Here is a 14,461-nt window from a genome sequence, read left to right on the forward strand (position 1 = left end):
CTAACCATCAAAGTCTCAATGTCCAGTGGAAAGGCAAAATGATGTGAATCCCGGCTTTACTTACGTCAAGGGCACCTAAAGGACTTGAAATGGATGCTGATGGGTTGGGTTGCCAATGTTAAAGGATTGGGTGAATTATGGGCATTGTGAAATGGCAGATGGTGAAGAGGTCAATCCGAGAGATTCGGGGACTGATGAGCCATTACCTTTGATCTCTGGACTGGAGCCACAGAGAATCTACGGAGGGAAAACCATTGGTCAAAATAAAATAATCTCAGTGCATCACAGAAGATTGGGGATTTTCTACCAAGACTACCCCGTGTCACTGTATTTGCACATTTGCTTATGTATACAATAAAAAGCCAATTAAGAAGATATGAATGTTTTTGGACAAACCCAAAGGTAAATGCATTCCTTTATGCAATTCAGGGAATTTGTCATTTAAATGCAATTCTTACTCCTGATCAGAAGGGGGCAACAAAAGCACAGAATGTGCTTCTTACCCTCAATTCTTACACATTGAATTAAGTAGTTTGATACAGTCAGTGAGTTCGACCAGTGGCCTAGCAAGTTGCATTTCCCTTTGGTGTGTGTACTTTATCCTCTTAGATAAGTATTTTGCGCTAGACATTAACCCAATATGTTGGCACCACATTTGATTTGAGAGTACAGAAGCTCTGAACCGGAGGTTTATACATAAATTGTTTAGTGATTTAATCCCATTTCAAGGGCAGTGAATTCTTAGTAATGTAGTAATTGTTAGTAATGTGGTTTGTCTCATGCAGAAATGGCAGTGACGTTCGCAGTCGATGAATGGTTCATTCTATCCCATTTACTTATGTGTTATGGTGGGTTGATGACCTTAGTCCAACAAACCCATGTAACCTATGAAAGATTGGCCCCTTATCCATCTGAGTGTGTTTTATATCGTATCCAAACCAGCACACATGCAAGACAGGAGACTTTAAATATAATTTCCTTTTTTTATTAAAACCATACAAACATTTGTGGTCAGTTATAAAATAGCAAAGTGGCTCTTCTGGCAGACGGGCAGTGCTGGGCACTACGTGCACCATTCAGAGCCAAATCTGCCTGGACTAGAAGCAGGGTCTGGGAATCCCTGCTTTAAGAGTAATTTCTTTATTGGCCCCTCGTGCCTCATCCTCATATCTGAGCTAAACCTACAGAAAGAATAATGTATTTACAGGTATAAAAACACAAAAAGGCAAGAAAATGCGAAAACAAAAAAAACTAAAGATGCATTTTACACATCTTGACCTTTTTGATAATCATTTTTTTTAATATAAATGTTTATGTAAATTTTACAGGTCTCACAAAACACTTAACATGTGTATTTTTTTCATAATTAACAATGGAAGATTGGCAGTGATCTTTTTCTTTTCCGACAGGCAGATTTTAAGGCACATACCTCATGGCCATTCCCTCTGGTCTCCTTTGACAAGGGAATGAATTCTTACCTCTTTCAAAACAAAACACCATTGATGCACAGCTAAAAAAGACAAAAAGTACCAAAAAACACCAAAACGATTCTGTACCTCATTGCTTTGCCACTGAAGAATAAGGAAACAATTTAATATACTGTACACACTGTCATCTGAGACTGCAAGGTGATACTAACACTGTTGAAAGAGTCACTGCACTCCATAGTAGCAGGACATACGGTGCTGTACTACTTTGGAGAATAGAATATGGATTATCCACTATTTGAATGTCTAATAGACATCAGATTTCTAAAATGGTAAAATACAATGGTGGATAAAAAAGCTAACAGAAAACATACAAATGCTACCCTTTCGGTCTGTGAATCATATGCTACACTTAGAATTAATGGATCTGTTGGATCTGACAGCGAGAATCTGATTCTCACAAAGAAAATATACAAAAAAACACATTGTTATATACACCTGTGAGTACCATTACGGACATTGTAAAATCAAGCAATTGGAGTATGAATTAAAGAGCTACTTATGACGCTTGTGTGAATTCTAAGACTTTGAAGGCTGGTCCTTTTAAACGTGGGCTCAATACCATATTATTTGTAATACTCTGTCAAACACACACCATCAATTGGTAAGACTTGGTAGAAGCACTGAGAAACACTGACATTTACATATTCGCAAAAGTAACATACTAACAAAATGACGATAGCAAAGGTGTAAATATCATTTTAAAAAGCAAGTCATTATAGAAGGATAACGCCATGGGCATCCGTTGTACCATAATGGTAAATGGCACATCCAATAGGATTAGATACTTGGCACGTGCTAGTCTACGTACTTATAAAGACAGTGTTTATGTTTGACCTTGAATACAACATGCATTTATACCAACAGTGTACAGCAAAAAAAAAAAAAAAAAATGCGACGATACACGCAATACTGTTTCAAAGGGACGAGACCAGAGAGGCCGTCAGAGGCCTCACTTGCTCACCATCGTAATACAAAGGGAAGGGCTTCCAAAAATAGCCTTCATTCCAGAAAAGGAATATATCTATATATACTTTTTGTCACATGTCCTGTCTCAGAAGAGAGGGGATGACACTTTTACAAAATAAATCTGATTGGCAACAAATTTGTTTTGGGGAGCACTATGTAAGTATAATAAACTCGTAATCTGTCACTTTGTCTTAAGCGTCGCCGCCTTTTCCCCTCTGTTCTTTACATGCGTCAGTATTTTCCTCTACTTCCTTTCACCAACGAGAGGGAGGGATGGAGCAAAGGAAGGAGGGAGAGTTACTGCATGATGGCTAGGAACTTGCTCTCCTCGGCGAGGGTGGTGAGCAGGGAGCTCATGTCCCCGATGGCCATGTTACTGAGGTTGGAGGGCATCATGCCCGCGGTGCTGTGGAAGGTGGCGGAGACCCGGGGCGTGGTGAGGCGGGACGAGTTCCGGGACACGCCCTGGAAGATGGAGGGGCTGATCACCCCCGACACCAGACTACGCTGGTCGTAGCCCATCCCCACGTCCTCTATCATGGCTCCGAAATCCAGCGGCAACACGTTGTCTAGCACGTTGACCGACCCGCCCGCGCGGCTGTCCACCGTGCTTGTCACCTGGTCAGCCACCGGGGAGAGGAGGGAGGCCGCGACCGAGGAGTCCCCGCCTAGCCCCACCTGCTCGTTCATGGTCTCCAGCAGACACTCCTCCTCCATTGGAGAGAAAGACGAGGTCTTGGTCCCCAGCGGGTCAAAGCACACAGCCTGGTCGCTGAAGCTCTGGTCCAGGTAGCCCTGGTCGGCAGCCTCCAGCTTCAGCCCGGACACCTGGTGGGCCAGGGAGCAGTGACTGGCTTGGTTCCTCAGACTCTGCTGCTGCTGGGTGAGGTTCTGCTGGGTAAGGTTGACATGGCTACCATTGGTGGTGCTCTGTTGGCCATTCAGGTACTGCTGTGGTCTGGCGGGGTGCCTATAGCTGCTGTTGGCCTGCTGCAGGCGAGGGGCGGGGGCCTGGGGGTGGTGGTGGAGCGCTGGGGCCTGTGAGAGGCTGGTGAGGCTGTCCACGGAGGCCCGGCTGAGGAGCAGGTTGTCTCCAATCTGCCTGGAGGTTCCATGGTTCTGGGTCTGGTACTGCTGCTGGCTGTAGCCCTGGGGCAGAGGCCCCACAGAGATCTGGGAGAAGTCAGGCCGGCCGAAAGTGTGTGTGGGGTTGTGGCCGTTCCCTCTCATCTCCATGCAGGAGTGGGTGGTCGCCTCTAGCTTCACCCCGCCATTGACTCTGCATAGGGGTTGGGGCTGGCCTGGCTGGGCACAGCGGTTCTGGAAGTCTCTGGTAGTAACTGTCTGTTGTTGCTGCTGCACCACCATGTTCCCAAACCTCCCGAATGATGAACCGGCACCCAGACCTTGGTGCTGCTCTGTGGCGGCCCATCGGCCACACCTCTGCTGGGCCTGGACCTGGGGCTGCCTCTGGGGGGACCTCTCAGCACTCCCTGAGCTCACCTCGTTCCACTGAATGGGCATGCCGTCTTTACTGGGGCCCTCTCTCTCCAGTCCCTGCTGCTGTTGGTGGTGCTGCTGGAGACTGTGGATGCACTGGTTCAGCCCTGGGCCCTGGTCCTGTAACTCCCCTCCAGGGAGATGGCCGTTGTCCCCAGCCACATGGTTCTCCAGGTGGTTGTTGTAGGAGTCTGCCTGGTCCTGTGAGCGGAGGTCCTGAGAACGGAGGTACTGCACCAGGTCGTCAGGCAGCATGTCCTCATCCCCCAGCAGCAGGGCTCCCTCCTCCTCCATAGCCAGGGCCTCCAGGGCCGCATGCTCCATGATGCTGGGGGGGCAGGGAGAGGAAAGCAGGCCCCCTCTCTGGAGATTCCCCTCTGAGCGTGTGTAGTTCTGCAGGCTGAAGCTGCGGCCCTCTGCCGTGGGGTGCTGGAGGCCTGATAGAGGGGGAAGTGGGTGGATGTTGTTGAGGCTGCTGAAGCGCTGGACCTGGGGCAGCCCGAGGAACTCCGGGTGGGTTTGCTGAGGCTGGGTCCGCACGGGGTCGCTAGCCCTCCGGTCCGGGCCGTTCCCCGGGCCCTCGCCGGGGTAATAGCCCCTACGCCGGTAGTCCCGGTACCCGCCGTGGCCCCCGTACCCATTGGTGGTGCTGCCGTCGCTGCAGCGGCGCGGCCTGACCAGTGGGGGCAGCGCGTGGTTGCCTCCACATCCGTCTTGGCCATCGCCCATCATGGCCATGCGGGTCTTCAGGCTCATGCGCTCCATGTTGGGCAGCGGCGTGGGGGGTGGGCCGCCCGTGGCAGCAGCGTACTTGGCCTTCAGGTGGTAGTGCTGCGCCGGCGTGAGGTTGAGCATACCCTTGGAGCCTCCCCCGACGCCCGCCCACCCTCCACCCACAAACACTCCACCTCCTCCCCCGCACTGGCTGGCCTCGCTGGAACGGCGCGAGGCGTCGGTGGAGATGGGGTCATAGGAGTCGGTGGAGCTAAGGTTGTGGTGGCGGCGGTGGTGACCAGGGGTGTTGGCCGCCTCGCTCTGGGACGCCTGGCTGGAGCGCCGTGACGAGAAGCACGGTGAGATGCCCGAGGAGCGCCGGCTGCTGCTCAGGTAGGCCGAGCTGGTGGCGCTGCCACTGCTGTCCCGCCGGTCACCGTGCTCGATGCCGCGGAGCAGGCTGAGCACCGTCAGCTCTGTGCTACCCAGCTCGGGACGAGGAGGAGGCTGGGGCTGGGATAACCTGCCCAGGCATGAACCTGAGGGAGGACAGGGGGAGAGAGGAAAAGAGAGAGAGAAAGAGACAGAAAGAGGGTGGAAGGGAAAAGGAGGGGCGGTGGAAGGGGAAACAGAGAAAGAGGGGGAGAAAGAGAGAGAGGGTGGAGAGGGAGAAAGATGAACACAATATAAGTGAGGAGAGATCCCTCAGACAGATGCAACCTTCTCACAAACACAGTTTGACCATGAAATTCTATTACATGCTCTAATCACTGATGTGATATATGATGTGATATGATATGGGTTTGATTCTGATTTCCAGCGAAACATTTGTTAAGCCTGTGAATTCAAGTCCGATTTGCAGGGAGGGAAATTCCAGGTAATCAAACCGCGATCTGCTGAGACATTTGGAGTTCTTTTCACAACCCAATACTAGTGTCAATGTTATTTTACATATCTATTGGCCTTTACAGTGTTCAGGGACGTTTAACACTGATATTGAATGTCCATGGAGTCCAGTGTGTAAAACACACTTCTCAGCCTAAGTCTCTGTAATGAAACACTATTATTCTTTGTGTAACATAAGCATGGCCTCAGAGGACCAAGACAGGGGTGGTGGATATGAGCATGGTGGATCCTTACCCAGCACGGCAGGTCCCTTGGGTGGCGGTGTGGGGGACAGGGGGCCCACCCTGGGCATAAGGGCTCCCCCTCCTCCATTCACCTGCTTCAGCCTCTCCATCTTCATGTGCTCCATCCATCTCATGGGCCGGCCCACGTTCCTCCTCGCCTGCAGTGCCAACGTAGCCGCCGTGGCTGTCGACACCGTGGAGTCCATGATGGGGGCGTCACGGCCCCCCTCCAACTCCTCCAAACCCTCCTCCTCCTCCAGCTCCTCGTCTTCCTCTCCCGGCCCCTCGCCCAGTCCCACCACCCCTCCCCTCACAGCAAGCTGGACTCCATGGCTGGGATAGGCGCTGATGGGGGACTGGTCACTGCTGCATGTAGACTGACCGCCAGGGCTTGGCTGAGACGTCTGTGTGGGGGCACAGGGAGGATCAAGTAAAAGATGAGAAGAAGTAGAATAGATTATTACCAAGTACACGTGACACATTGAGGACACGTTCATTTTCTCAAAGGTCTGCGAAATATGATTAAAACACACGATGACACCATGTGATGCAGCTGCCCGGGACATGCTTTCCACAGGAGTAAACAACAACACAATGGCATTTCTGATTGTGATTGGTCATATTAATTCATTGAGTCTGGGCATGAACTACCACCTTTATATCTACAGACCTGGTTTGCATTTAACTGTCATTACAGCAGTAGACATGAACACAGACAAACTTTACTCTCTCCGAGCTCGGTTTGTCCATTGGTTTGTCCAATGTCTTCTGTTTTGTAAACAACGTCAAGTGAATCACGGAAGCGTGAGTAACGCCTCCCCTGTGTGTCGTCCAATGGACCGGTCCAAACTCTATAACAAACACTCCCGTGAAGGTAGTGGGATATAGACTATTTTCAGACAAGGGGGTGGGGGTGGACAAAGGCTTCTTTTCAGACTGACTAAGGCCTAATTGGGTTGTTTACTCTGATTTACCCAAAATGGAGATCAGTGAAGAGAAAAATATTCACTTTTTGGCACGGTGCAAAACTGCAAAGCAAGACTTTCCTTTCCTGTAGTTTGAATGGTCCGGATTCCACCAAATGCATTCGGCTGCACAATAGAGCCCTCGGCAGTGTTGGGCATACTTTTAATACACATAAACAATGTTGGAAATGCACTTAGTTCTGCCCCAAGGTATTTCACTTTGGGAAAACATTACTCTCCAAAATAAGAAAACGTTTTGATGAGAATTAAGACAATTTCTCATTGCAATGTGAAGTGTGTAAAAGAGAAAAAAACGTAACGGCAGTGACCGTGGACAGTTTTGTAAAGATGTCTAACGAGCTAAAAGATGATGCCACAAGGGAGGAGGATAAAAGGTAAACAGACTCATTTTGGATGAAATGGCTACTGAAAGGATGTTAACAAGGTGAATGAGACACGAGGGTTTTTACAAATGCAATATGGCAACATGAAGGGACACCTATCTCACCTGATTACCCACTGTCCATAGAGAAAGAGAGAGAGAGAGAGAAAGGGAAGAGCAAAGCACGGCGCATTGGACAAAAGAAAACATTCATTTGTTATAGTGTTATTCGTAAGAGGTTAGATCACACGTAAAACCCATGTGCTGTACACGTCCCTGGCTGACGTCTCAGTAATCATGTTCGGTTTAAGTGAGCATCATGGTATAGTACATGGTTAGAGTTAAAGTGAATATATACTGAGTATACCAAACATTAGGAACACCATTTAGTTGCACCCCCCCCCCCTTTTTGCCCTCAGAACAGCCTCAATTCGTCAGGGCATTTGGTATTTTATTAGGATCCCCATTAGCTGTTGTAAAAGCAGGAGCTACTCTTCCTGGATTCTACAAGGTGTCGAAAGCGTTCCACAGGGATGCTGGCCCATGTTGACTCCAATGCTTCCCACATTTGTGTCAAGTTGGCTGGATGTCATTTGACACAAACCAGTGCGCCTGGCATCTACTACTTCTTGCCCATTCACCCTCTGAATGGCACACAGACACAATCCATGTCTCAATTGTGTAAAGGCTTAAAAATCTTTCTTTAACCTCTCTCCTCCCCTTTATCTACACTGATCGAAGTGGATTTAACAACATTAAAGGATCATAGCTTTCACTTGAGCAGGTGTTCTTAATGTTTTGTCCACTCAGTAGAGCATTGTTAGAAACTATTAAGGTGACATTTCAGATAGATGGGCTGCTATCCCCATAGAAATATAATTACTAGAACGGGCAATCCCCATCCAATTTACCATTCCGTGATGGGTGAACCAGCAGCAGTAATTATATTTCTTGGGTTATCCCATCATTCAGTGTATGTTACTGTGTGCCCTCAGAGAGGGGCTCACCATAGGCTTCTCCGTCTTGATGGACTTGACCTGCAGACATTCGTCCTGTTTCGAGGTAGCGTGGTTGTACTCCCTTTGGTCTGCGTACCCCCCTAGTTGCCCCGGCGACCGGCCCTGTCCGTTGCCCCCCTCTCGGGACTGCGGCGGGGGACGTGGGAAGGCGTCACTGCGCTGCTTCTTGGTCACGTGCGCCTCTGGCCCGTGCACGGTCTTTACGTGCTTGCGTAGGGAGCTGGGGTCCGTGTAGCGTTTGGTGCAGCCAGGGATCTTACACACGTAGGGTTTCTGGAACATAGAGATACATTATATTGCATTATATTATTAGTATAGAATATTATGTTAGTATACTGTTCTATTTAATTCTATGTTCTGGAAGGAGAGAGGAGAACAGATGGGGCCAGTGACAGGATGCTTCTGTTTCTAAAGGCCTCCAGCAATGAACCGTACACACATATACAGTCAGTGGCGTACGGAGATGACTTGTTGCTGAGCTGTGTGTGTGTGTGTGTGTGTGTGTGTGTGTGTGTGTGTGTGTGTGTGTGTGTGTGTGTGTGTGTGTGTGTGTGTGTGTGTGTGTGTGTGTGTGTGTGTGTGTGTGTGTGTGTGTGTGTGTGTGTGTGTGTGTGTGTGTGCACCTCGTTGGAGTGTGTGCGGTTCTGGTGCTTGGCTCTGTCGGAGGCGTTGGAGAAGGCCTTGTTGCAGCCCTCGTGTTCACAGACGTACGGCTTCTCTCCAGTGTGGGAGCGCAAATGGGTCTTCAGGTTCTCCAGGCGAGAGTAGGCCTTGGGACATCCCTCAAACTGCGAAGAAGAAGAAGAATGAGAAAAGAGAGCGAGGGGGAGTCGGAACCCACACACTCATCAAACACAGCTCTAATGCTTCATCCTGGCCGAGACCAGTTAACCTCAACAATATATACAGTGGGGAGAACAAGTATTTGATACACTGCCGATTTTGCAGGTTTTCCTACTTACAAAGCATGTAGTCTGTAATTTTTATCATAGGTACACTTCAACTGTGAGAGACAGAATCTAAAACAAAAATCCAGAAAATCACATTGTATGATTTTTAAGTAATTAATTTGCATTTTATTGCATGACATAAGTATTTGATACATCAGAAAAGCAGAACTTAATATTTGGTACAGAAACCTTTGTTTGCAATTACAGAGAACATACGTTTCCTGTAGTTCTTGACCAGGTTTGCACACACTGCAGCAGGGATTTTGGCCCACTTTTCCATACAGACCTTCTCCAGATCCTTCAGGTTTCGGGGCTGTCGCTGGGCAATACGGACTTTCAGCTCCCTCCAAAGATTTTCTATTGGGTTCAGGTCTGGAGACTGGCTAGGCCACTCCAGGACCTTGAGATGCTTCTTACGGAGCCACTCCTTAGTTGCCCTGGCTGTGTGTTTCGGGTCGTTGTCATGCTGGAAGACCCAGCCACGACCCATCTTCAATGCTCTTACTGAGGGAAGGAGGTTGTTGGCCAAGATCTCGCGATACATGGCCCCATCCATCCTCCCCTCAATACGGTGCAGTTGTCCTGTCCCCTTTGCAGAAAAGCATCCCCAAATAATGATGTTTCCACCTCCATGCTTCACGGTTGGGAGTGTGTTCTTGGGGTTGTACTCATCCTTCTTCTTCCTCCAAACACGGCGAGTGGAGTTTAGACCAAAAAGCTCTATTTTTGTCTCATCAGACCACATGACCTTCTCCCATTCCTCCTCTGGATCATCCAGATGGTCATTGGCAAACTTCAGACGGGCCTGGACATGCGCTGGCTTGAGCAGGGGGACCTTGTGTGCGCTGCAGGATTTGAATCCATGATGGCGTAGTGTGTTACTAATGGTTTTCTTTGAGACTGTGGTCCCAGCTCTCTTCAGGTCATTGACCAGGTCCTGCCGTGTAGTTCTGGGCTGATCCCTCACAATCCTCATGATCATTGATGCCCCACGAGGTGAGATCTTGCATGGAGCCCCAGGCCGAGGGTGATTGACCGTCATTTTTTAATAATTGCGCCAACAGTTGTTGCCTTTTCACCAAGCTGTTTCTATTGTCCTGTAGCCCATCCCAGCCTTGTGCAGGTCTACAATTTTATCCCTGATGTCCTTACACAGCTCTCTGGTCTTGGCCATTGTGGAAAGGTTGGAGTCTGTTTGATTGAGTGTGTGGACAGGTGTCTTTTATACAGGTAACGAGTTCAAACAGGTGCAGTTAATACAGGTAATGAGTGGAGAACAGGAGGGCTTCTCAAAGAAAAACTAACAGGTCTGTGAGAGCCGGAATTCTTACTGGTTGGTAGGTGATCAAATACTTATGTCATGCAATAAAATGCAAATTAATTACTTACAAATAATACAATGTGATTTTCTGGATTTTTGTTTTAGATTCCGTCTCTCACAGTTGAAGTGTACCTATGATAAAAATTACAGACCTCTACATGCTTTGTAAGTAGGAAAACCTGCAAAATCGGCAGTGTATCAAATACTTGTTCTCCCCACTGTATATAACTGACGAAGGTAGAAGTGTGACAGATTGTTTATTAAATGTAAGGATGCACCATCCTCACATACCCACAACCATCTAACAACAGCTAACTCTTTATGTATTCCCATATCTAAGCCCATGATGTAAAATAAACATTGTGAGAGTGTTGTGGGAGCGTCCTCACGGTGCATCTGTGTGGTTTCTCCCCGGTGTGTCTCCTCATGTGGACCACCAGCATGTACTGGGCCTTAAAGGGCTTCTGTTCCCGAGAACATTCATCCCAGTGACACACAAACTCCTTCTTCTCCCCGTGGATGTGGTCGTTGTTGATGTGCTGAGAGAGGAAACAAGCCGAGGTCAATCACAAGTAAATCTGGATTCAATGTGATTTGTTATGATTCAATATATTCATCCTGATGCAATTGATTCGTTATGACTCAATGTGATTTAATAATTCATTATGGATCAAGACCGGTAGGAGTCAACAGTATTTTGTCTGTAGAAAAGCTGCTTTAACCAGGCGTGTAGTGACTGGCGAGCACCACAAGGGGGCCAAGGGACCCAGAATAGGTGCAGTGTTACCAGAGTATGTGAGCGGAGCGGAGCTGGAGCAGAGCATGGAGCAGAGCGTGCCTAATTTGACTGGAGCAGAGCATGGAGCAGAGCGTGCCTAATTTGACTGGAGCATCGGCCTTCTCGCATTGTCCAATTTCGCTCCAGTAGCACTCACGTCTACTTGTGTGTTGTTATAGCCCCTTGCTTTAGCTACTGTCATGGAGTTCGCTAAATCTTTTCAGAAAACAAAACGGATAAAAAACATAGGTGCAAAATCAAGGTGACTTTCAAAGATGAGGACCAAGAGCAAGAGAGGGTCATTGTGGAATCTGAAAAGACAGGAATCCCAAAAGCATGATGGTGTACTTACTATGTGCACATGCTAAAATAAAGGAATGAGGTGGGTAGATAACTAAGTGTGTCATCGTAGCAAAGTATTTATAAACTAAAATTCACATCTCTTAAAAGTGTCCTTCATTTATGTTATATTATCTATACAATAGGCCATAATTGATTTTGGCCCAATAGGCCTGGCATATTCCAATTTTCAAGGAGCTTTCCATTTTGATTGGGTTATTTTGCCTAAAAACCTTTCGGCCTACATATATATATATATATTTTTTAACTCTGAATCCCTGTCCAGCCTGGCAAGAGTGGCCAAAAGGGTGTTTAGCATCCTCAGTGGCTCTGCAAGTGAGGAGAGGATATCCTCCACTGCTGGCCTGCTCTCCAGGCACCATCGCATGATCCTGAAGCCACAGACTGGCCAAACTCGTGTTTCTAAAAATGAATTCAAAGACACGGTAGACTGCCTAATAAGGCATTTTTTGTTTAATTTGTAATTAATTCTAAGTAAGTCACAGCCTATGATGGACAATTTATAGACTGTGATGAATTAATACAACAAAATGTTTTTTTAAATGCTTAGTGCTTAATGTCCCTGAATCCCTACAAGCCTAGTGTATTGCACTTGAAAATGCGTCACAATGTATTTCTTTGTAGGCTATAGCCTTGAAATAATTGAAATAATATAGCCCAAATAATTCATTTCTGTTCTTCTTAGTCTCCCTGTCTGGCTCCTGACCTATTTAGAGTGTTTATATGCTGGTTAATATGACATGTAGCCTATTTGAAATGATGAGCGCTTCTTACATTCACCTTTTCATGTTTATTAAAATACTTTTCATTCAAATCATATGGTTTTGTTTCAATACTTCAAAACCAAACGTTGGTTAGATTGTGATTTTAATGAATGGAGCACATTTGAAGCGGCAGTTTAAGCGCAGCAGTTGGAAAGGACTTCGAGCGCCGGAGCGCTCAGGAGTCCACGAGCGATGAGCGGGATATACGACTGCTCAACTCACATCCTCTGAGTGTTACAGAGAAAGAAGCAGTAGGAAGCAAATAACGGCAGTTGGAGAAAGGGAACTCTTTCTGTTGCACACATTATGTATGTATGCACATGACAGAGCGGGGAAACCACGTATTTAATGGGTAAGGAACATTCAAAATAAGGACCAAATCCCACAGTTGACAGAGACTTAATATTTACTTTGTGCCAAGTCCAGTAAATCCCTACTGAAGTTCCTTCCTCATCATATATTTTCTTAGCTTTCTTTTCCGTGTTATCATCCATCATTGTTTCCCCAATCATTTTCTCTCTCTCTCTCTAACTTTCTATCTCCTCCCATTGTTTCATATTCTCCCTCTCCATTCCTTTTTCTTCCGTTCAAATTTGTACTCTGAGGAATAAAGGGGAGACTCGTGAGTCTCAGTGTCCGATCTGAACAGGCTTTTCAAATAAAACCCTGTCACTTCCCATCACATGGGGGCTCCTGCCCCTCCGTGACAAGTGCTGACAGTTGTGCTGCCGTGGCAACTTCCAATCTGAGGTTTGGGGGGGGGGAGAAAATCTAAAGTTCACTCAAAGTGTCTCAAATGCCAGAGCTTTACATCTCCAGCAAAGCATTATATCTCGTGAGCACGACACAGCCCTGGTTTCTCTCTCTCTCACCTCCTCTCTCTCTCGCCTCCTCTTTCCCTCCCTCCCACCCTCTCTCTCTGTCTCTCTCTCTCTGTCTTACACACTGACCAGTAAAAAGGGGTAAGTGGACGGTTAAAGGGGGATAAGAGAGTAAAGACAAAGAGAAGAAGAAAAAAAAGGCACACAGACATGGAATCCTCCGGGGATGAAGTCAACATCTGGCCCTCTCACAAAGACAACAGTGTAGTGTGGTGGCCTCTGAAGGGCCTTTCCGAGAGCAATTTAAACCAAGGGAGACAGACACAATATCCTGACCAAAAGGAACCTGTCTTATTACATTCCTGAGCAGAGACGGGGAGAGAGGCCTCTGCCTTAGGGGGATGGGAAAGAAACAGGGGGATAAATAGAGACTTGACTTTGAGAGGTCTTAAACGTCTGGGAGAAACAAGTCATTGTTAGAGTATCTTTGTGTTTTCTTGTAACACATTTGAGCAACCAAACAACGGGAGGGGAACAGCAGAAGACAAGAATAAGAGAAAGAAGGGGGAGTCAGTCGAGTGAGTGTTAGAGGTAAAGAGGTGCAGAGGGAGGGGAGTTCATCCTCCCATTCCACTTTATGACACAAAGGCAGCCTGTGTCTGTAGTGTCCTGCCTCTTCAACTACTGTACTGCTGAAGAACCCACATACTTATAAAGACACTTCCAAGAAGTCAGGGCAGTGTGTGTGTGTGTGTGTGTGTGTGTGTGTGTGTGTGTGTGTGTGTGTGTGTGTGTGTGTGTGTGTGTGTGTGTGTGTGTGTGTGTGTGTGTGTGTGTGTGTGTGTGTGTGTGTGTGTGTGTGTGTGTGTGTGTGTGTGTGTGTGTGAGGATGAACTGCTAGAGTGACACTGTGCACCTCCAGGCATAACAGTCCCCAGACAAAGGTAGCATTGTCCCCAGCCAGCAGCCCCTCCCCCTGTCCAGTCTGTGACCCAACACTCAAGCCTGTGGGGTCCTGACCAGGGCACCGTCACAGACCTTTGTTCCCATCAAAGGAAGGGACGTACCCCTAAACAGACAGAACCCTATGAAGTCGGACCTTACTTCAAGAGAAAGGCCCCCATGGACCCTCGAGACTCAGAACAATTGCACTTAACTAACCCCTTTTGTAGTGGGAGCCAGGGGTGTCCTACACAGCCAATATGAGGACAGAACAAGTGCGCTAAAACTGCCATCTCTTCACCAGCCACGTGCACTTTCCTGCCCTGTTCTGCTCTCAGAGTCCAACTACATCAATACGT

General features: G+C 47.6%; 1 protein-coding gene across 3 annotated transcripts in view; it reads right to left on the reverse strand.

Moving 5' to 3' along the window:
- Window positions 1–969: 969 nt before the first annotated feature.
- Window positions 970–14,461, reverse strand: part of LOC139531901 (transcriptional activator GLI3-like) — a 133,760-nt gene continuing 120,268 nt past the window's right edge. For all 3 annotated transcript variants that reach the window (XM_071328845.1, XM_071328846.1, XM_071328844.1), the window contains exons 11-15: window positions 10,827–10,976; window positions 8,790–8,954; window positions 8,155–8,439; window positions 5,811–6,204; window positions 970–5,209 (exon numbers count right to left, since the gene is read on the reverse strand). In XM_071328845.1, coding sequence (XP_071184946.1) covers window positions 2,754–5,209; window positions 5,811–6,204; window positions 8,155–8,439; window positions 8,790–8,954; window positions 10,827–10,976 — 3,450 coding nt within the window. In that variant the 3' untranslated portion in view covers window positions 970–2,753. The remainder of the gene's footprint in view (window positions 5,210–5,810; window positions 6,205–8,154; window positions 8,440–8,789; window positions 8,955–10,826; window positions 10,977–14,461) is intronic.

Source organism: Salvelinus alpinus, chromosome 10, assembly GCF_045679555.1.
Source record: "Salvelinus alpinus chromosome 10, SLU_Salpinus.1, whole genome shotgun sequence".
In the NCBI taxonomy this organism is placed as follows: domain Eukaryota; kingdom Metazoa; phylum Chordata; class Actinopteri; order Salmoniformes; family Salmonidae; genus Salvelinus; species Salvelinus alpinus.